The following is a 20,236-nucleotide window of genomic DNA, read 5'->3' as shown; positions in this document are numbered from 1 at the left end:
ACTGTAGATTGTAAAATTTTTGATGAAACTAGTATACAGGTTGCTAAAGATGTCGATCGGAGAAGTCACTACGTATGGTTTAGTTTCTCCATGTAATTTACAAACAGCTTACAAATTTTAATTTATTATCTTATTATTCAATTTTAAAATTATCTACATATGCTTAAATAAGTTTTGCATTTCTTCAAAAATGCCAGTTTAAATTTTCTTTCCTTTAATAAACACGTTTAGCTGGTGGAACTGGTTTACAATCGTTATCATCTAAAGTATGTTTAACAACGTCTCTATAATCTAAACGAACTGGAGCTCCAAAAGCATCTTGATAAGATAAAGTATGTTTTCTCCAATTAACATCATCTCTATCTGGATAATCATCTCTTGCATGAGCACCTCTTGATTCTTTTCTTGCAGCAGCAGAAGCAGCAGTTTGAGTAGCACAAGTTAATAAATTTTGTAATTCTAAAGTTTCAACTAAATCTGAGTTCCAAATCATTGAACGATCAGTAGTTTTAACATTTGCAAAATCTTTATCAACTGCATTTATATGTTCAACACATTTATCTAAAGTTTCTTGAGTTCTAAAAACAGCACAACCTTTTTGCATAGTTTTTTGCATATCTAATCTAATATCAGCAGTTGGTTTAGTTCCATTAGCAGTTCTTAATTTATCTAAATTAGCAATTGATTCATAACCAATATCTTTTGGATGAGCTTTTATTGGTTCACCTGGTTTTAAATTACCTGCAATAGTATGTGATACAGCTCTTCCAAATACAACTAAATCTAATAATGAATTAGCACCTAATCTATTAGCACCATGAACTGAAGCACAAGCAGCTTCACCACAAGCTAATAAACCTGGAACAACTTCATCTTTACCTTCACTATTTTTTTTCAAAACTTCACCTTGCCAATTTGTTGGAATACCACCCATATTATAATGAACAGTTGGTAAAATTGGAATTGGTTCTTTTGTAACATCAACACCTGCAAAAATATGAGCAGTTTCTGAAATACCTGGTAATCTTTCTTTTAATACAGATGCTGGAATATGAGATAATTGTAAAAACATATGATCTTTTTCTGGTCCAACACCTCTACCTTCATTAATTTCCATAGTAATAGCTCTTGAAACAACATCTCTTGAAGCTAAATCTTTTGCTGATGGTGCATATCTTTCCATAAATCTTTCACCTTCTGAATTAACCAAAAAACCACCTTCACCTCTTGCACCTTCAGTAATTAAACAACCAGAACCATAAATACCTGAAGGATGGAATTGAACAAATTCTAAATCTTCTAATGGTAATCCAGCTCTTGAAACCATAGCATAACCATCACCAGTACAAGTATGAGCTGAAGTACATGAGAAATAAGCTCTACCATAACCACCAGTTGCAATAACAGTTCTATTAGCAAAAAATCTATGTAAAGTACCATCTTCTTCATTATAAGCTATTATACCAATACAAACACCATCTTGCATCATTAAATCCATACCAAAAAATTCAATAAAAAAATGACAATCATGTCTTAATGATTGACCATATAATGAATGTAATAAAGCATGACCAGTTCTATCAGCTACTGCACAAGTTCTATAAGCTTGACCACCTTTACCATATTCTTTAGATTGACCTCCAAAAGCTCTTTGATATATTCTACCTTCTTCATTTCTTGAAAATGGAACACCATAATTTTCTAATTCATAAATTGAAGCAGGAGCTTCTTTTGTCATATAATGAATTGCATCTTGATCACCTAACCAATCTGATCCCTTTACAGTATCATAAAAATGCCAATGCCAATCATCTTTATGCATATTACCTAAAGCAGCATTAATACCACCTTGAGCAGCAACAGTATGAGATCTTGTTGGAAATAATTTAGAAACACAAGCAGTTTTAAAACCTTCTGAAGCTAAACCAAAAGCAGCTCTAAGACCTGCTCCACCAGCTCCTAAAACAACACAATCATATTCATGATCTACTACATGATATTTTTGACTCATATATTTAGCAGCATCAAAATCTTTACCTTTAACATTTGATCCAGTAATTTGTGACCTTATATTACTACTACAAAATGATCTTGTAGTTAATTTTGTTGATCTTATTTGCTTACGTAAAGAACTCAACATTATACGCGTGGATGTTTCTTTTAATAGCTTTTGTTGATCTTTAAAGTGAATATGTAGTTTATATTTAAATGAATAAATAAATTGTATTTAGATTTTGATGATGAATGAGAGATAAAATCTTGATCAAATATTTACCTCTGTTTTGGTGATGATAGTTGTGATGTTATTGTTTCTCTAAACTACTTCAAAGTTAAATTTGAAATACTTAGTAGTGTTTGATTTAAAAAACGGTTATTTGGTGTAAATTTAATTGGTTTTGATTTTTTTTTTCAGTTCTTGCAGAGTAAAATATTATTTTATCTGGAGTAAATTTTAAATTTCGCTCTGACTTATGTATGAAAATAAACGCATTAGTCGATCAAGATGAATCCATATTCGGTACAACCAGGATTATTCTTAGGACTGGACAGAAGAATCTACAATAAGCAATAAAACTAGATGAAGAGTAAACTTTATTCTTAAACTGTGAGTTTATTTGACTCATCAAAACATACTTCAATCTTACATACTATTAATATTTCAACTTGTATTACCAAATGATTTGATTTAATAGGTTGAAAATTTTTATTAGTATGAAGCCTCATGAATTGCCACTTTAAGAATGGCAAAACTAGTCCCCGGGTTTTATTCGTATAACTACCAAATGATAGTTGTTAGAAAAATAATGTTTCAGACAATAAGTACAATAATGCGACAATCATTTTCATCATACTTAACAATCATGTCAAGTCTGTTTGACTTAAACTACTACTATATTCATAAATACATACTCTTTTAAGATTGCAAATAAATAAAGAATACTTTACAAAAGTGGATTTATTTGATTTTGAAAGTTGTTTTTGGATCAACTTTTTGTCTTGCAACAATATCAATTGGTATTGATTTTTTACCAATAACTTGTAATTTATTGGTAACAACATTATATGCTGGTTCCAGACCTGCTTTTAAATTTTCAACAATATTTAATCCACTGATACCTAAAAATTGTAATAATTTTTCTAATAAACCACTTTTCAAATCAATTAAATAAGTAATTAATGGTTTTACAAAACTTGTCATTTGTAAAATTTCTCCTTCAGCATTTAATTCTAATCTTTCTTGATCTGAAACTAATTTAAAAACATCTTGTAATTCCTCATCAAATTCAAATTCAAATTCATTTTGAGCTCTTTTTCTTTTTGAACTTCCGTCATTTGGTTCAACTTCTAATAATTTTGAACCTGGAGTATCAAGATCAATATAAATTGGAGCATCAGCGAATTTACTGCTCAATTCATTAGCGTCATCTAAAACTCTGGCAAATAAATTTAAAGTTTTAATTTGAGCATAGACTTGTAATGAAAATAAAAAACTTGTGAACAAACTTGAAGACCTCATTGATAATGGTTGAACTTTGAATGTTTCATTTCAATTTTTTTATTTGCAGCCATTTCTCTTTTTATACCCATTGAAAAATCTGTTATTAGGGATCAAAACAAATGCATAATAGTGCTTAGTATCGTACATGTAAGAAAAAGTAAGGATAGAAGAGAATTACTTTGTTGCTATTATAATAATTGCCCTGAACTAAAGACATCATATCGTCCGTTGAGTAATCATCAGAACAGTATAATGTACGTTGAATTCAACGAGTCCTACAAGCTTTCCTTTAACCAAAATTGTTGGATTTTCAGCCTTCTTATAGATAAATATCACCTTTATCTAACATTTTTTTCTAAGATACTGTCTAATGCATGAAAGTCTGGAACCAGTAACTTGTTTTCAGACCATTTAAAACTTTCCATGTACATAACTATTATATGACATCACTGTTAGCTCTAATCAAACAAATTTTTCAAGATTTTGACTTCAGCAATTTTTGAATCGAATTCAAAACTTGCCTCATCATTGGACCTCCCTTAACAAAGGGATTTCATTTTGTTTCTCTCAAAATTAACTTCCATTATGTGTTGTTGTCTTAATTTGGTAGAAAAAAAATACGTGAACTAAAACAGCGCCGATAATATTTTATTGATTCAACCATAATTATTTGTTCGAATCAATTCTAACACCTAAAATATGGACGATCTAACGAAATCTGTTTGGGATGATGATTTACCGTCTAATTCAAACAAACTTGACTCAGAAAATGACAATGAATACCATTCGAATTTAGGCTCAAATACATTTAATAGTTCATTAACCCCACTAGTTAGTGAATTCAACTCATACGCAATTGATGACCCATTCGCAAACCCATTTGAAGAACCAAAACCTGATGAATATAATGATAACGACAATAACACAATTCTACGAGATAACTCAAATTTTAATGCAGAAGATGAACAAATTCATGAACTAAAAAGTGAAGAACGTAAAGAACTTAAAGATAAATTAATTTCAGATTTAACAGCTGGAGTAGAAGAAGAAGATAATATCTTAAGTCAATCAACAATAAAATCAAAATCTTCTAATTTAAAACAAACTGATGAATTATTTCATGATCAAGGATCTCCAATTAAAGTTACAACACAGGATCAAGAGTCTATTATATCACCTCAAAAATCATTAAATGTGAAGAAATTTAGAGCAGTACGACCAAGAAGATTTAATTCAAAGACTAATGTACAACATTTGAGAGAAGAAGAAAATGATAAAACAGAAGATTTATTAGGACCATTGAGTATTGTTCATAAAAAACAACCAGAAAATTCAGTAGATCTGGAAGAGAAAAATGATGATAAACCTTTTCAAAATGATAAAGAAGAGCAAGAATCAAAAACCAAAGATCCAATCAAATCAACACCAAAGAAATCAATAGACAATAATGACTTAGAAATAACGGTTGGAGATCCAATGAAAGTTGGTGATATTACTACTGCTCATGTAGTCTATACAATCAGAACTAAAAATAAAAATATGGAATCTCCACATTTCCCTAAAATTGAATCAGTTGAAGTTACTAGAAGATATAGAGATTTTAGATGGCTTTATCATCAATTACAAGCAAATCATCCAGGTAGAATCATACCACCTCCACCTTCAAAACAAAGCATATTGGGAAGATTTAGTGAGAAATTAATAGAACATAGAAAAGTTTCATTAGAAAAAATGTTAAATAATATAAATAATCGACCAGAACTATGTAATGATTCAGATTTTGTTTCATTTTTAACAAATGATAATGAAGGTGTATTTAGTGATAGCGGTTTAGAAGATTCTTCAATTCAAGAAAACCAAAGCCAAACACAAAATGTTGCATCTTCAGCTGCAAGTGTAGCATCTAGTGCTGCTCAAGCTTCAACTGGATTTATGAGCTCATTATTCTCAATCTCAAACAAATACACAGAACCTGATAAATATTTTGAGGAAAAGAAAAATTACATTGATGATTTGGAATTTAATTTAAAGCAATTTTCAAAAACTATAGAATTAATAGGTAATCAAAGACTGGATATGGTTACAATTTTGGAAGAAATGGCAACAACTATTGAACAATTATCCACTTTTGAGATTAGTAAAACCACAAGTGATCTATTAAACGCATTCGGTCAAGTTGAATTCAAAGTTAAAGATAATCTAGATAGATTAAACTTATCTGACCAACTCACTATAGGTTACACAATCGAAGAATACCTAAGAATAATCGAATCAATTAATTATATATTTCAGACAAGAATTAAAATTTATCAACTGTTATCATCAATAACAAATCAAATTGAAAAATTATCTAAAAAACAACCATTACTGTCTGAAAGATCATTTGAAATTGGGAAATTAAAAGAAAGACAAACTACATTACAAAAAGAATTTGATGATATAAGTTTTACAATTAAAATTGAATTACAAAATTTTGAATTATCAAGAATTGATGATTTTAGAAATAATGTTGAAATTTATGTTGAAAGTTCAATTGAAGCTCAAAAGGAATCTATTGAATTATATGAAACTTTTTATCAAAAACATATTGTATAGCAAAATAATAATAAATGTATGTTTTTACAATGGTAACTTGGATAAATATTGTTTTGCTGAAAGTTTCAAATATTCTTTTATAAAAGTAGTAGCTCCAGGATACAATAAATTTGATATTCGTTTTTCCCAATGACAATTCCCATTATAACTTATTGCTTCATCATTAAATCTATTACTCAACCATATTATAGATGCAGGTATACCTGAAAATGCTTCCACCATATGATTATAACTCAAATCTTCTGCAAATTCCAACTTAACACCATTTTCACACCATTGAGTTATCAATTTATGAACTTCATCAATAGGAGACATTTCATTTATTTTTGAATGGAAAATGAATATCGGAATCTCAGGCATGAATTTTCCACCTAATAAATCATTACGTTTAAAATATCGTTGCATAACTTTATCATTTATAAAATTTTTATAAATATGTTCATTAAAATTTGTACCAAAATAATGAATAGCTGCTGAAAATAAACAATAATTTTTTAAAGTTGGACCATATTTATGAATAGCATTTTTAAATTGAGGATATTCATTACTTAACCCATTTAATATATTAACAATTAATCCAGCATATGGTCCACCATCAACATTTTCAATTAAAGCAGTTATATTTGGAATTAAACCACCTAATGCAGCACCAACCAAGTTCAATTCAGGTGCATAAGTTGGTTGATAAATAGAAGCCCATGCTGATGTGAAAGCACCTCCTGAATATCCCATCATACCAAATTTTATATCTTCTTCATCAAAAAATGTCTTTGCTGCTCTCATACAATTTAATACTGCAAATGCTGTATCTTTTGCAACTGGGAAAACAGAATTTGGACCCTCTATGATATCAAAGGTTAGTATCTTTCATAATATTAGAGTTACTGAACATACCATAATCAGGTATTATAACAACCCATCCTTGAGTTAATGCCATAGAAATGAATGTCAAATCACATTGAGTTTCAAAAGTATCAAATGCTCCAGACAACAAGGCAAAAGAAGGAGAACAATCAATCATTGCTGAATTTTCAAAAGGTTGATATGATAATATTTTAGTTGTATCTGGATTATTTGCTGGTTCTAATAATGTCATAGTTATACATATTGGTTCACCATCTGAATTTTCAGATCTTACTAATATTTGCCATGATATTGCATCAATTGGTGCAAAATATGATCTAATTGGACCTGGTGGCGGTCGAATTTTTAATATTTCTCCTAATTTTGTGCTATTATAATTTTTTGGTGGTTTATAAAATTCATCTAAATGGGGTGGTATTAATGTTGTAGCTAATGTGAAAAATGAGAAAAGGTATAATGCTTGGTGCATTGGTAGGTATTGAAAACTTATATCAAAACATTTATATTATAAAATTAGCCATTCGATTTATCTCATAGTGTATCTAGTAATGCAAATTGAATAGATTTTAAAAATTTTGAAGATATATTTCAAATCTTGGATGACGAGTAGATTCAAATCTATGGTGATTTTCGTCTAATTGAGTATGGTTAGGTCCATGTTTCATCTTGATACGAATTGGTAGCTATCGCAGATCATTTATAAATTTAAATACTTTTTATGGTGAAAAAAATTTTTAGTACTTTTAAAACGCACATTAAACCGAGTAACACATCAGTTCAAGAGTAACCGTAAAGCTTACAACTACTTATATCAAGAATCAAAGAGTAAAATTTTATAGTTATTTTAATATTCCCAACTCAAAGTATTTTTCATAATAAAATGTTTCAAAGACAACGTAAAAATCAAGATCAAGTTGGTAACAATGATGAAACTGCAACCTCATCTTTTTCAAATTTAACCAACAATAATTTGAATAGCAGTCATTCTCATAATGGAAGCAGTCAGAATCACAACGGTCACTCAAATAATCATTATCATAGTAATAATGGAAATTCAAATAATCTTGTTAGGAATAATATTTCAGAAAATAAAAATGGCAAACATTATACTATGGAAGAAGTATTTCAAGTATGGTATGATAATAAAGATAAAATTTTAAATTCTGAAATTAAATCTAATGGTAATGAAAATTATAAATGGCCGAAACCTGAACCTATTTATCATTTAACTTTGCAGGAACAAAATCATAAGGATGAGGTGTCGCATATTTTCAATGCCCAAGATCTACAACAACCAACTGAGCCTGTAACTAAAAACGATTTAGGTTCAAATGGGAGTCAAGTAACAGAAGAAAAAGATGATCCTTCATCGTTGGCTGACAAACTAACAGGTTCATTTGGGAAAATAAATTTAGGATCTGGAGCGAATGAAAATTTGAATTCTTTTACAACACCATCAAATGTGAATTCAGATCTTAATAGAACTTCAAGTTTTCAAAGTAGTTTTGGAACGGCAAATTCATCGATTTCAAAAGAAGCTCAACCTACATTATCGCCTCCAGTTAACTTGATTGCGCCTGATAAACTTCAATGGCTTTATGTTGATCCTTCTGGAAATGAGCAAGGTCCATTCAATGGTGATATGATGCAAGAATGGTTTACAGGAGGGTACTTAGATTTGGAACTAAGAATTAGAAGACAAGATGAGAAAGAATTTAAAACTTTAAAAAGTTTATGTGAGGCAGTTCAAAATTATATACAACCGTTTAAGGTACCATTACCTGATTTATCTTCCCAAAAACCATTAAATGACTTTGGACTTAGTAATACAAGTACAAATCAATCATTTGGATTCGATAACGGTAATTCAATGAGATTACCATCATTGAATTTATCACTGTCAATGTTTGCAAATGAATTCGTAAACTCACCAATCAATGACGCATTTAATCCAAACTTTAATCAAACAATCAATAATTTGAACAATGGATTCCCAAATGGTTCAAATTTTGCAGGTATTGAAAATTTCAATCAACCTTCTCAATCAAGCAATGTAAACGATTCTTTTAATCAAAATTTCAATCTACCATCAATGCCAACTTTGCTTCAGCAACAAATTCAACAACAACAGAAACCATTGTTATCTAGACAAGGTAGTGGATGGGGAATTGATACTTCTTCACCCCTCAATCAACAAATGTCAGGACCAGCTTCTGCTTCTGCTTCCGGAGTTAATTCATTTATGAATAATCAACAAGTGAATCAACCTGCTCCTATTTCTCCATGGGTAAATGGGGTTATGGGACAATCCGTTTCAAGAATTAACTCACCATTTATTTCAAGCACTAACGTCAATCAATCTTTTGGAAGTAATGTTAATGTTGCTGAATCTAGACATGACTCATTGAATGACAATGATGAGGATGATCAAAGTAACGCAGTTATGAATTCTGTAGTAACTGATGTTTTACAAGATGATCTTGATAATGTGAAATCCATAACTGAGCAACAAAAATCACAACCACATAATCAATCACAACAAACACAACAAACGAAACCAAATACAACTGAATTATCAAATCAAGCTCCTCAATCTAATCTCCCACAACAAACCGAAGTGGAAGAAGAAATTACTGCACCACCAACAAGATCAGTTGATTTAAAACCTTCAAAACCTGAAGCATTAGCACCATGGGCTACAAAATCTAAACCTGAAGAAGTTAAAAAACCTAGTTTATCATTAAAAGAAATTCAAAAAAATGAAGCTGAAAAATTATCTCAACAAAAGAAAATTCAAGAAAAAATAAAATTAGAACAAACTTCTAAAGAATGGGCTGCTACTGCTGCTGCTGAAAAAGCTGCTGCTGAACAAGAAAAGAAACAAAAAGCTCAATTACCTCCAACTTGGGGAAATACTAATGAAAAATCTATTCCAGTAAAATCTTTGGCTGAAATACAAAAAGAAGAAGCTGAACTTGCTAAAGCTAAAAATGCTGCCGCTCTTGCGGCTGCTGCCTCAGCTGCTTCAAATGGTACTTCAGGTTTAGGTGGTTTAACTGGATATGGTAATAGTATATCATTTGCAAGTGCATTAGCTAATTCAGTACCAAAAGAAGAACCTACTGCTTGGACAACAGTTGCATCAAAAAAACAATCTTTACCTAAAAAACCAACAAATATATCAACTTCAAATATTCCATCAACCAAAATAACTCCACAATTATTACGTAGTGTATCTGCGTCAAAACCAACAACTGCATCAATTAATTTACAAGCTATAAGAGAAGATTTTTTAATTTGGGCAAGATCTCAAATGACTAATCTTTATCCATCAGTTTCCAAAAATGATTTATTAGAAATGTTTATTACATTACCATCAAATTCAAATGATACTCAACAATTAATATCAGAAACTATTTATTCATCTAGTGCAACTATGGATGGTAGAAGATTTGCTCAAGAATTTGTTAAAAGAAAATCAAAAGTTGATCATCAATTAGGTGGTGAAGCTGCTAAAGATTTATCTAGTTGGTCATCTGCAATCATATCAAGTGCTGATAAAGTACAAACTGTAGATGAAGATGGATGGAGTACTAGTGTTAAACAAAAGAAGAAAAACACAACCCCAGCTTCAAAAAGATAAAATTTAGGAAACAAAGTATATAGCTTAAAATTGATTATATCATTATTATTCATTATATACCTAATCTTTTCTCTATTTCATTATGCATATCCATTGAATTAAGTCCATTATTATAAAATCCATCTGGATAAACATCATTCCAATCTAAACTTGAATCTTTTCCTAATAATATATCTTTATGTAATGAATCGGACCCACCTAATAATTCAGGTTTAAAATCAGTTGCTTCAACTATTGATAATTCCATTGTTCTTTTTATTGGTTCACCTGCACCAAATAATCTTCTATATGTTTCTAATCTTGTTTCATGTTGAGTTTGATCCCAATTACTTATACGGGATTGTAATGGATGTAAATTATTTATTTTAGAAGCAATGTTTTGAGGACCTGCTTGATTATGTATAGTTTCTGAAAGTGATGGTGTATTTTTTGATGCATCATTAAAATGAGTTGATGAAACTTGTGATTCTCTTGAATCTGATGGAATAATTCTTAATGACTATCAAGATGTTAGTAATATGTTTATAATGAGTCATTTTCTCCAGTTCTAGTAGATACATACCATTGTCTAGAGTTAATTGAATGAATCTGTGAGTGTTCAAGACTTAAAAGTGGTTTTGTTCAAAGGCAAAATTATATTTGTTGTATTTTTTTTTGGTGATAAAATAATTGAATCAGATTACAAAACTCAATAATTCATCAAACGCCACTACATCAATGACTTTATAAAAACGAATATGACTCTTGTTAAGGATTACGTATTTGGATTAATAAAAGGGACATTTGAATCCAAGGGATCAATCACTCGAGGAATGTTTGTCAACTCATTCACTTAATCAAATTGACTTTTGGAAAGATCAACAAAAAAAAGACTGCTTCACTAAGTCCATATCTGGAGTACTTACTAAATTAATTTGGGCTGGCTACATAGATTTCAATACTGAACTTGAAAGTTACAATTTTATGTCTTTTCAATTGACTATCATGGTTCTCGAAGTTATATTTCCCTTCAAGATGGTAGTTCACAATCAAACCAATTAAGAACTCTCCAGATGGGCATTAAAGGTATCAGAAATAACCTGTTTAGTATTTGCAAGGACATTGACTATTGATATATGTTTTAAAGAGTAGAGAGGAGATTGAGATATATGATGTTCATAGCTAGTTCCATTGCGTTGAAAAGAAAGTGAAATGGCTTTGGGGTAGGGTTGATTTAGAAACCTGCTATATTTGATACAGCTTGTAACAAAGCATAGTCAAGTGAAGCCTTCATAATAAATCATTTATATTCTTTGTGTTCTATGATTGACAATCAATGATACAACACAAAGAATATAAAACGATTTTTTTTTAAATCTAAGTGATTGATAATATTAGATAAGTTTTGAGCCAGAGAAGAGAGTTGGTTTAAAATTTGAAAAATTTATGTCACTCTTACGGAATCACTTCATGTATACACCTACTTCGAAATTTTTCTTCAGCATATCGTACTCTATTACAAATTGCATTCTCCGATCTATTGACTCACAATTTTAACAAACAATTTTTCCAATATCATCACATCTTAACGCTTTTCTTTATCCTTAAGATTGTTTTATAGATGAACTTTAATGAAGGTCGAATTTTGGTTGCAATATAGATAGTCCAATCCATTTGATTTTGTGTTAATATCTTAGCGTCAGAAGACCAATTTTTAATTCACTTGAATAAAGTGTTCCAAAATTGATATTCATATACCATTGTATATTTGTAGCAAACTCTTTATAAATGAAAACTTATTTGATAAAGCATGTGCTTTTTAAGAGAAGAAGCTGAGTTTGTCTTCCTTTGCAAGTTTATCAAAATAGTGGCATCATGAGTTAAACAAAAGTAAAGAGACATGCGAAAAAAATTTACTTTTATTACTACTTTTCACTTGGATATAGATCTAACATCTTACAATTATACTACAAAAAACCAATATGACTAGTGTATGTTCAGCACCACAGTGTGGTAAAGAAACCGAATCAATGTTAAAATGTCCAGTTTGTCTAAAAGAAGGAATATCAAATGTTTTCTGTGATCAAAATTGTTTTAGATCAAGTTATGGAATTCATAAAGCTATTCATAAATCAGAAGATGGTGAAAATTCATATATTCCATTTCCAAATTTCGAATATAAAGGAGATTTAAGACCTCATTATCCATTATCACCAAGAAGAAGTATACCCAAACATATAAAATTACCAGATTATGCAAAAGATGGTAAACCATATAGTGAAATTAAGAATGATAGAATTGGGAAAATACCAGTATTAACTGGAAAAGAACTTACAAAAATCAGAAAATGTAGTAAAGTAGCAAGAGAAATTTTAGATATTACAGCAAGTCATATAAAACCAGGAATAACAACAGATGAAATAGATGAAATTTTACATAGAGAATGTGTTAAAAGAAATGCATACCCATCACCATTAAATTATTATAATTTCCCCAAATCATTATGTACTTCAATAAATGAAGTAATTTGTCATGGAATACCAGATAAAACAAAATTAAAAGATGGTGATATTATAAATCTAGATGTAACTATTTATTATTTAGGTTTCCATTCAGATTTAAATGAAACTTATTATGTTGGAGATAAAGCTAAAGCAGATCCAGATACAGTACGATTAGTTGAAACAACTAGAGAATGTCTTGATTTAGCTATAAAAGCATGTAAACCTGGAGTTGCTTATAGAGAATTAGGAAATATAATAGAAAAACATGCATCAGAAAATAATTGTTCAGTTGTACGTACGTATTGTGGTCATGGATGTGGAGAATTATTTCATTGTCAACCAAATATTCCTCATTATGCTAAAAATAAAGCAATTGGAATAATGAAACCTGGTCATGTATTTACAATTGAGCCTATGCTTAATTTAGGAACTTATAAAGATTGTACTTGGCCTGATAAATGGACTTCAACTACACAAGATGGTGCAAAATCAGCTCAATTTGAACAAATGTTATTAATTACTGAAGATGGTGTTGAGATATTAACTGCAAGAAATGAAAAATCACCTGGAGGTCCAGTACCTAGAATATAAAATAGTTATTAGATAGATATTTATACAATAAAAAAGTCATAGTCATTAAAGAGTTTCCTTATCACTAATCAAATTGTCTATTAATGTATTTTCAATTTTATTAATTGAACTTTGAAATACTTGTAATTTCTTTTTAAATGAATTATTACCTTTCAGATTTATTGAATTATCAAATATTCCATTATATATCGAAACCCCTGGATAATAAGTTTGTAAAGTAATATAATGTTCATATAATTTTTTCATAAAATCATAGTCAATTAATGTTTGTGTATTTTTAATCATTCCATCGGTATTTGTTGATTCGGATATGACCATTCTCATAATTTCACCTGAACAATCAAATAAACCCATTATATAGTCTGCTTTATCAATTACATCAACATAAAAATGAGGATTCGACGTATCGATTTCATCAAACTCTTCTAGATTCTCCTTGCCAATAATGATACCAGCAACGTAATCTAAAGAACCTTCTATTAAATTATCGATTAAATAAATGAAAAGTTCATATCGTAGTAATTTTCGATGATATTTATAAAACCCAAATGTGAAAAATTCTATCAATTCTTCAATTGCACCTGATATGGAACCTCTTAGACTATAATTTTCATTTTTATATATCTTATCAATTTGAATTAAATGATCTTTTATAATTTTTAAATAATCTTTAATCTCATTATATACAGCTTCTTTTTCAACATGTCTATGTAATGAAAATATACATTTTTTTGAATAACTTGTAATTTCTCTACAAGATCTTATAACTGTCTCTCTTTCATCTTGTGAAATTCTTAAACTATCTCTAGCTGGTAAGAATATATCCAATTCATGGGACATTTAAATATTTTTGAGTTCTAAATCATTCTATTAAGTTCGTGTATCAAGATATTTTTCACAAAAAAAAATATAATAGCGTGAAGATACTAAGCAGTTACATCTATTATTCAATCAATTGTCATCAATGTCATCGTCAATTCAGTTGCTTAACCCCAAAGCAGAATCATTCAGACGTGCACAAGCATTACAAGTAAATATAAGTGCAGCACAAGGACTACAAGATGTTTTATCTTCAAATTTAGGACCAAAAGGAACTTTAAAATTATTAGTTGATGGATCTGGTGGTTTAAAATTAACAAAAGATGGGAAAGTATTATTAACTGAAATGCAAATACAACATCCTACAGCAGTAATGATTGCAAGAGCTGCAACTGCTCAAGATGAAATTACTGGTGATGGTACAACAACAGTTGTTTTATTAGTTGGAGAATTATTGAAACAAGCAGAAAGATTTATTAGTGAAGGTGTACATCCTAGAGTTATTGTTGATGGATTTGAAATTGCTCGTGAAACAAGTTTAAAATTTCTTGATGAATTTAAAACTAAAATTGAAAATTTTGATCGTGAATTTTTATTACAAATTGCAAGAACTTCGCTTATTACAAAAGTTAATAATGAATTAGCTGAAATTTTAACTCCTATTGTAACTGATGCTGTATTAACTGTAAAAAGTGATGATCATCCATTAGATTTACATATGATTGAAATTATGACAATGCAACATGGAAATTCAAAAGATACAGAATTGATTAAAGGTTTAGTTTTAGATCATGGTGCAAGACATCCAGATATGCCTAAAAAGATAAAAAATGCTCATGTATTAATTTTGAATGTTTCATTAGAATATGAAAAAACAGAAGTAAATTCAGGTTTTTTTTATTCATCTGCAGAACAACGTGAAAAATTAGTTGAATCAGAACGTAAATTTGTTGATGCAAAATTAAAAAAAATAGTTGATTTAAAAAATCAAGTTTGTCCAAATAATGATTCTGGTTTTGTAATTATAAATCAAAAGGGAATAGATCCAATGTCATTAGATGTATTAGCTAAAAATGGAATATTAGCATTAAGAAGAGCAAAAAGAAGAAATATGGAAAGATTACAATTAATATGTGGAGGAGAAGCTCAAAATTCTGTAGATGATTTATCACCTGAAATTTTAGGGTTTTCAGGATTAGTTTATGAAAATAGTATTGGAGAAGATAAATTTACATATATTACAGAAAATAAAGATCCAAGATCAGCAACTATTTTGATTAAAGGATCAAATTCTCATATTTTACAACAGACTAAAGATGCTATAAGAGATGGATTAAGATCTGTTGCTAACGTGATAAAGGATAAAAGTATTATACCTGGAGCTGGTGCTTTTTGGTTAAGTTGTAATAATTATTTATTAAATGATAAATCTATTTTAAAGGGTAAAAATAAATCAGGTATAAAAGCATTTGCTGAAGCATTATTAATTATCCCCAAAACTTTATCACAAAATGCTGGATTAGATCAATTAGAAACTATTTCTAATTGTCAAGATGAAATAAATGATGGTCATATAGTAGGAATAGATTTAAAAAGTGGTGATCCATTAGATCCAACTATTGAAGGTATATGGGATTCTTATAGAGTTATAAGAAATGCTATAAGTTCAGCTACTGGTATTGCTTCTAATTTATTACTTTGTGATGAATTATTAAAAGCTGGTAGATCTTCACTAAAAGAAGGTGGTGGTGCTGGTGGACCACCTGGAGGTCCTGGTGGAGCTATGCCGCCCGGTGCTGGTGGTATGATGCCGGGAATGATGTAACTATAGGTCGAAACTAAATATTAGTAATGATGATGAAAAATTATAGACTTTTTACTCTTGTTTAAGTTGATGAGTTGTTGAACTTTCATTGTTCTTTTTTGCTTATAGACCAATTGTTTTTGAACTTAGTGGCGTAAGTACAAGTCAAGAGCCACTCGAATAGTTTCGAGTAGAAGATCATGAGAAAAGTGACCAGTGATATAGCTCATTAACTTGAACTTTCTCTTGAAAGACTCGTTAATTTGAACTTCTCTTGAAAGATTTTTGAATAAATGCAGAATGTGTAACTTATCAAGTTTAGAGAGTTAAAAATGAGCAAAATCAAGAACGAAACATCTTTGGAAAAATCCATTGTGCAGTTTGAAGAATCATTCGTTGATATGTCATTAGGTTTAATTTTGATCCTTGTTGAAGATCTAATATCAGCCGCAGAATTGTATCGCAAACAAATTTTTGTTCTTTAGGCCTAATTCTTAAATTTTAGCCATCGTAAGTAGACTTATGTACTTAGAAGAAGTAAGTATTGCTGTTAAATTTTTTTTCCTAAATTTTTTGTAAGTAAATTGAGTTAAAGTTGGTTAAATGTTTTTGCTTCGTAAAATATTAATTTATTCTGTAGAGCTGTAGAATAATTTTGTAAATTTTGCATTGGTGTAGTCAACTTAGAAGCTAGAAATCGGCTGTGCTTATTGTTGAATGTAGATCATTTGATCGTCATCATTAATACCCGTATGTCCAAAGTTTAAGACGCCCTTGTTTTTTTAAAAAAGATCCAGTAAGTTCAGAATGTTGAGATGGTTAAATTTAAGATAAGAGATACGAAAATATAATAATTCGATTATTTTCAGTAGAATTTATAAAAATATTTTAATAAGACTTACCTATCAGATACTTTCGATTAAGATCTCAGGCAACTTCACTAAAAAATTATTGGTGATTAGACTTAAAAAAGTCTACAAACCATCAAAAAAAATTTAAAATAATAATTCAGGATTGCTAATGTTTCAATCTTGAGGGGTATTTTTATTTAAAGCTGATTTGAAACATGATTAAATTGCGTCTTATTGTTTCATTTTTATTGCTTCAAATTTTCACAAATTCCATAGACTCAGTTAAAAAGGTTGGTCTCAAAACATAGAAACATTAACATCATGAAATGGAGTCACCTCAGACTAGGAAAAGACTCAAATTATTTTCAGACACCAGTTCTAGCACAAAACAGAACAAAAATTTAATTTATTTTAGTACGTGACACGTAGAATTATAAAAAATTTATATTGAAAATTTCATGAAAATCAATAAATGCATAATCATTTAGATTCGTCATCTTTTTGCAGATCCTATTCTGGTCAATCTAGTTATGGTGTTCCAACAGTAAAACTAAAAAATATGGTGCTCCTCTATTTTACTTGAATTTTTAATAGTACAAACTAAGAGTTTAAATTTTTCAATCCTATCTGAACCATTCAAGTTACCAGCTTTGAGTAGAGTAAACTAAACGACTCAAAGTTGGATGAATTAAGTTGAAACGATTGATGGAAAATATTAATGTAAACATGGATAAATATTTAAAAATATTATCCGAAATATTTAATATTTTATTGTAAATCTTTAATTAATTTTAATTAAGTTCTGAACAATAAAAACAATTACAATAAGTAGTAGAGTCTAATTAATTTATGTGATAACAAAATTTTGATGTACAAGATGTGTTAATAAATTGGTTTTTCCATACAATTCCTTGACTAAATTTGATCAAGAGGTCTTGTATTGTAAACATCCATAAGTGTTGGTCTTTTGTGATAGAAGAGAGGAGAACTATACTTTCGTCTATTCTACCTTATTTTTGATCTAATCGTTTGTTATCAAAATATTTCTCTAAATAGATGTACTCTAGTTGACATCATTATACATTATTTCCTCAAGTGAGTTTATTTTAAAAAAATGTTTTTAGGGGCAGAATAATAAAATTTCATTTTCATTAATTCAATAAAACTGCCTTATGTACGTTTATTGTTAATGGAATGAAGTCAATTTTAAAGTTTTGTATCATCTGTGTTTTAGTTAACCTCCATCATTCTAATCCATCACCTATAATGAATACTAGAACACTAATCCATGACTATCTTTGAGGTGTGCCTTAAGATATACTCATGGCTCAGAATCATTTTGAAATATTTGTCATATGCAAAAATTCCATACAAAAAGCTTATTTATAAGTTAGACAAACATGAGTTTAAAAGTATTAACCATCATCTCAAATTGCGGATAAATCTTTAAGACTAACTATAAAAGCTCACTTTGAATAATTGATAAAATCACGGGATCAGTGCTATCTGCACCCTATAGTTTTTTGACTGATTCTAAGATAAATGAGTGAAGAGTCAAACACCGTACATTCTTTACAAATGTCACTGATGTTCAGATCTTACTCAAAGTCTTAAGTGAGTGAAATAAAAATTAGCCTCATTTATAATTGATTATGATGCTAAGGCGTCTAAATTTCTTTCTTCTACAAAAGATTGAGATCGTAAATTTTTTTAATTTGAAAAATAAGTTTACAAACATGATATTAGAAATTTACATGAAGTATTGTGAGCTCTTTCAATTGAAGTTATCGATTTTGCAAAGTTCAAAGATACAAATGTTACCTTTAAAGCTTCTAAATTAGTCATTCATCTGAAGTGTTTCACGTTGAAAAATCAAATTCAAGACTAAACTAGAGCTTTGTAGTGTGATTTATAGTAGTAGTATCATCAAAATCATTTGTAGACCAAATGAGATCTGAGATTTCAAGATCTTGAGATCTCAGATCTAAACTTTTCTAGATCTGAAAAAAAATAATCGGATTTTTGTCATGACAGAACGATTTGGAATTTTAATCAAAGAGTCTTATCTCAATTCAATTCCCCAAACTACTAATGCTGTTTCGCTTGAAAATTAAGCCGTTTATTAAAGATTTAAAATTGCATAAAAGTTTGTGATAATTACGTTTTCTAATGTATAATAACTTAGTTTGCTATAAGGCGAGTATACATTTAAATTAAAACACAAAATTAACATATGCAGTACTTTGTATGAATATGAAAATGTGTAGGTTGGTAGCAAATTGTGAGAGGGTAATTAAGGGTGTTCTTTGACATATTATAACTTAGCTCATAAATCACTCGTTTATATTATTATAAATAACAAGGAGTTCACGCTATCTCAAAATGTGTTAAGCAGGATCGAAAGAGTACTGGCTACTCTTCCAATCTTTATGTGGAGTATCTTAATCAACTTAAAATTTTAGTTTTTAGTAAAATTATTAATAAAAAATTTTAATCCATTATACGTCTTTCTTAGTTTCTATTAATTGATTAACCAAAGGTTCATAATCATCTTTTTTTTAGTTTATGTAGAGTTCACTGTATTTATTCATACTTAATTTAGTTATTTATTATGTATTATTTGTTAAATATTGAAAAATGATTGCCCCTAAAAAAAAAAAAAAAAATTATAGTCAAAACAAATCTTCAACAATTTAAATATTTATATTTATGTTTTGATGTTGATTTTATATAAAATATATATAATTTATCTCTTCTCTTTCAACATTTCTTTGAATAACCAACTTTCATTATTTAAATTTTGTTTGGTTGTTTAAAATCATAACTACTTATTAGTCAAAATTTAGTCAAAAAGATAGAATCAACGATTCATAAATAAAAGGATCGAAGAATTTAGAATTAGACTTTTTATATACAATCAATCAAATCTTTCTTCTGTTTTACAACCATCAACAGAAAGTTTACCTAACTAATCATATTCACTGGCATCATATAAATATAATTGATCCACATTCATTCATTTTTCATAAGATTAGAAACAAAGTTTAATTTTATATTACATCAAACGGCATTATATACCGAGACTTA

At 29.0% G+C, this 20,236-nt stretch overlaps 9 protein-coding genes across 9 annotated transcripts; 4 read left to right on the top strand and 5 right to left on the bottom strand. All coding sequences in view use genetic code 12, as the record gives it.

The window, feature by feature from the left end:
* Positions 1–214: 214 nt before the first annotated feature.
* Positions 215–2,140, bottom strand: SDH12 (Sdh12p; the record flags this gene model as incomplete). Its single annotated transcript, XM_051755795.1, has 1 exon — positions 215–2,140. One exon carries the CDS (start codon positions 2,138–2,140, stop codon positions 215–217), a length of 1,926 nt encoding a protein of 641 aa, XP_051616281.1.
* An 816-nt stretch (positions 2,141–2,956) lies between these two features.
* On the bottom strand, positions 2,957–3,517 carry KGF55_001240 (uncharacterized protein; the record flags this gene model as incomplete). Its single annotated transcript, XM_051755794.1, has 1 exon — positions 2,957–3,517. One exon carries the CDS (start codon positions 3,515–3,517, stop codon positions 2,957–2,959), a length of 561 nt encoding a protein of 186 aa, XP_051616280.1.
* Positions 3,518–4,198: 681 nt separating this feature from the next.
* Positions 4,199–6,094, top strand: KGF55_001239 (sorting nexin 1; the record flags this gene model as incomplete). Its single annotated transcript, XM_051755793.1, has 1 exon — positions 4,199–6,094. One exon carries the CDS (start codon positions 4,199–4,201, stop codon positions 6,092–6,094), a length of 1,896 nt encoding a protein of 631 aa, XP_051616279.1.
* A 24-nt stretch (positions 6,095–6,118) lies between these two features.
* On the bottom strand, positions 6,119–7,427 carry LIP7 (Lip7p; the record flags this gene model as incomplete). Its single annotated transcript, XM_051755792.1, has 2 exons — positions 6,119–6,936; positions 6,989–7,427. 2 exons carry the CDS (start codon positions 7,425–7,427, stop codon positions 6,119–6,121), a joined length of 1,257 nt encoding a protein of 418 aa, XP_051616278.1.
* Positions 7,428–7,838: 411 nt separating this feature from the next.
* Positions 7,839–10,601, top strand: KGF55_001237 (uncharacterized protein; the record flags this gene model as incomplete). The annotated part of the gene is made up of 1 exon (XM_051755791.1): positions 7,839–10,601. One exon carries the CDS (start codon positions 7,839–7,841, stop codon positions 10,599–10,601), a length of 2,763 nt encoding a protein of 920 aa, XP_051616277.1.
* A 52-nt stretch (positions 10,602–10,653) lies between these two features.
* KGF55_001236 (uncharacterized protein) lies at positions 10,654–11,166 on the bottom strand (the record flags this gene model as incomplete). The annotated part of the gene is made up of 2 exons (XM_051755789.1): positions 10,654–11,100; positions 11,164–11,166. The coding sequence occupies 2 exons, from the start codon at positions 11,164–11,166 to the stop codon at positions 10,654–10,656; spliced, it is 450 nt and encodes a 149-aa protein (XP_051616276.1).
* Positions 11,167–12,562: 1,396 nt separating this feature from the next.
* Positions 12,563–13,675, top strand: KGF55_001235 (methionine aminopeptidase; the record flags this gene model as incomplete). Its single annotated transcript, XM_051755788.1, has 1 exon — positions 12,563–13,675. One exon carries the CDS (start codon positions 12,563–12,565, stop codon positions 13,673–13,675), a length of 1,113 nt encoding a protein of 370 aa, XP_051616275.1.
* Positions 13,676–13,720: 45 nt separating this feature from the next.
* Positions 13,721–14,515, bottom strand: KGF55_001234 (uncharacterized protein; the record flags this gene model as incomplete). Its single annotated transcript, XM_051755787.1, has 1 exon — positions 13,721–14,515. The coding sequence occupies one exon, from the start codon at positions 14,513–14,515 to the stop codon at positions 13,721–13,723; it is 795 nt and encodes a 264-aa protein (XP_051616274.1).
* Positions 14,516–14,639: 124 nt separating this feature from the next.
* CCT6 (chaperonin-containing T-complex subunit) lies at positions 14,640–16,319 on the top strand (the record flags this gene model as incomplete). Its single annotated transcript, XM_051755786.1, has 1 exon — positions 14,640–16,319. The coding sequence occupies one exon, from the start codon at positions 14,640–14,642 to the stop codon at positions 16,317–16,319; it is 1,680 nt and encodes a 559-aa protein (XP_051616273.1).
* Positions 16,320–20,236: the final 3,917 nt, after the last annotated feature.

Source organism: Candida pseudojiufengensis (assembly GCF_024610245.1).
Source record: "Candida pseudojiufengensis strain CBS 10847 chromosome Unknown scaffold2, whole genome shotgun sequence".
Lineage (NCBI taxonomy): Eukaryota > Fungi > Ascomycota > Pichiomycetes > Serinales > Debaryomycetaceae > Lodderomyces > Lodderomyces pseudojiufengensis.
This window is presented reverse-complemented; position numbering and strand designations above follow the sequence as displayed.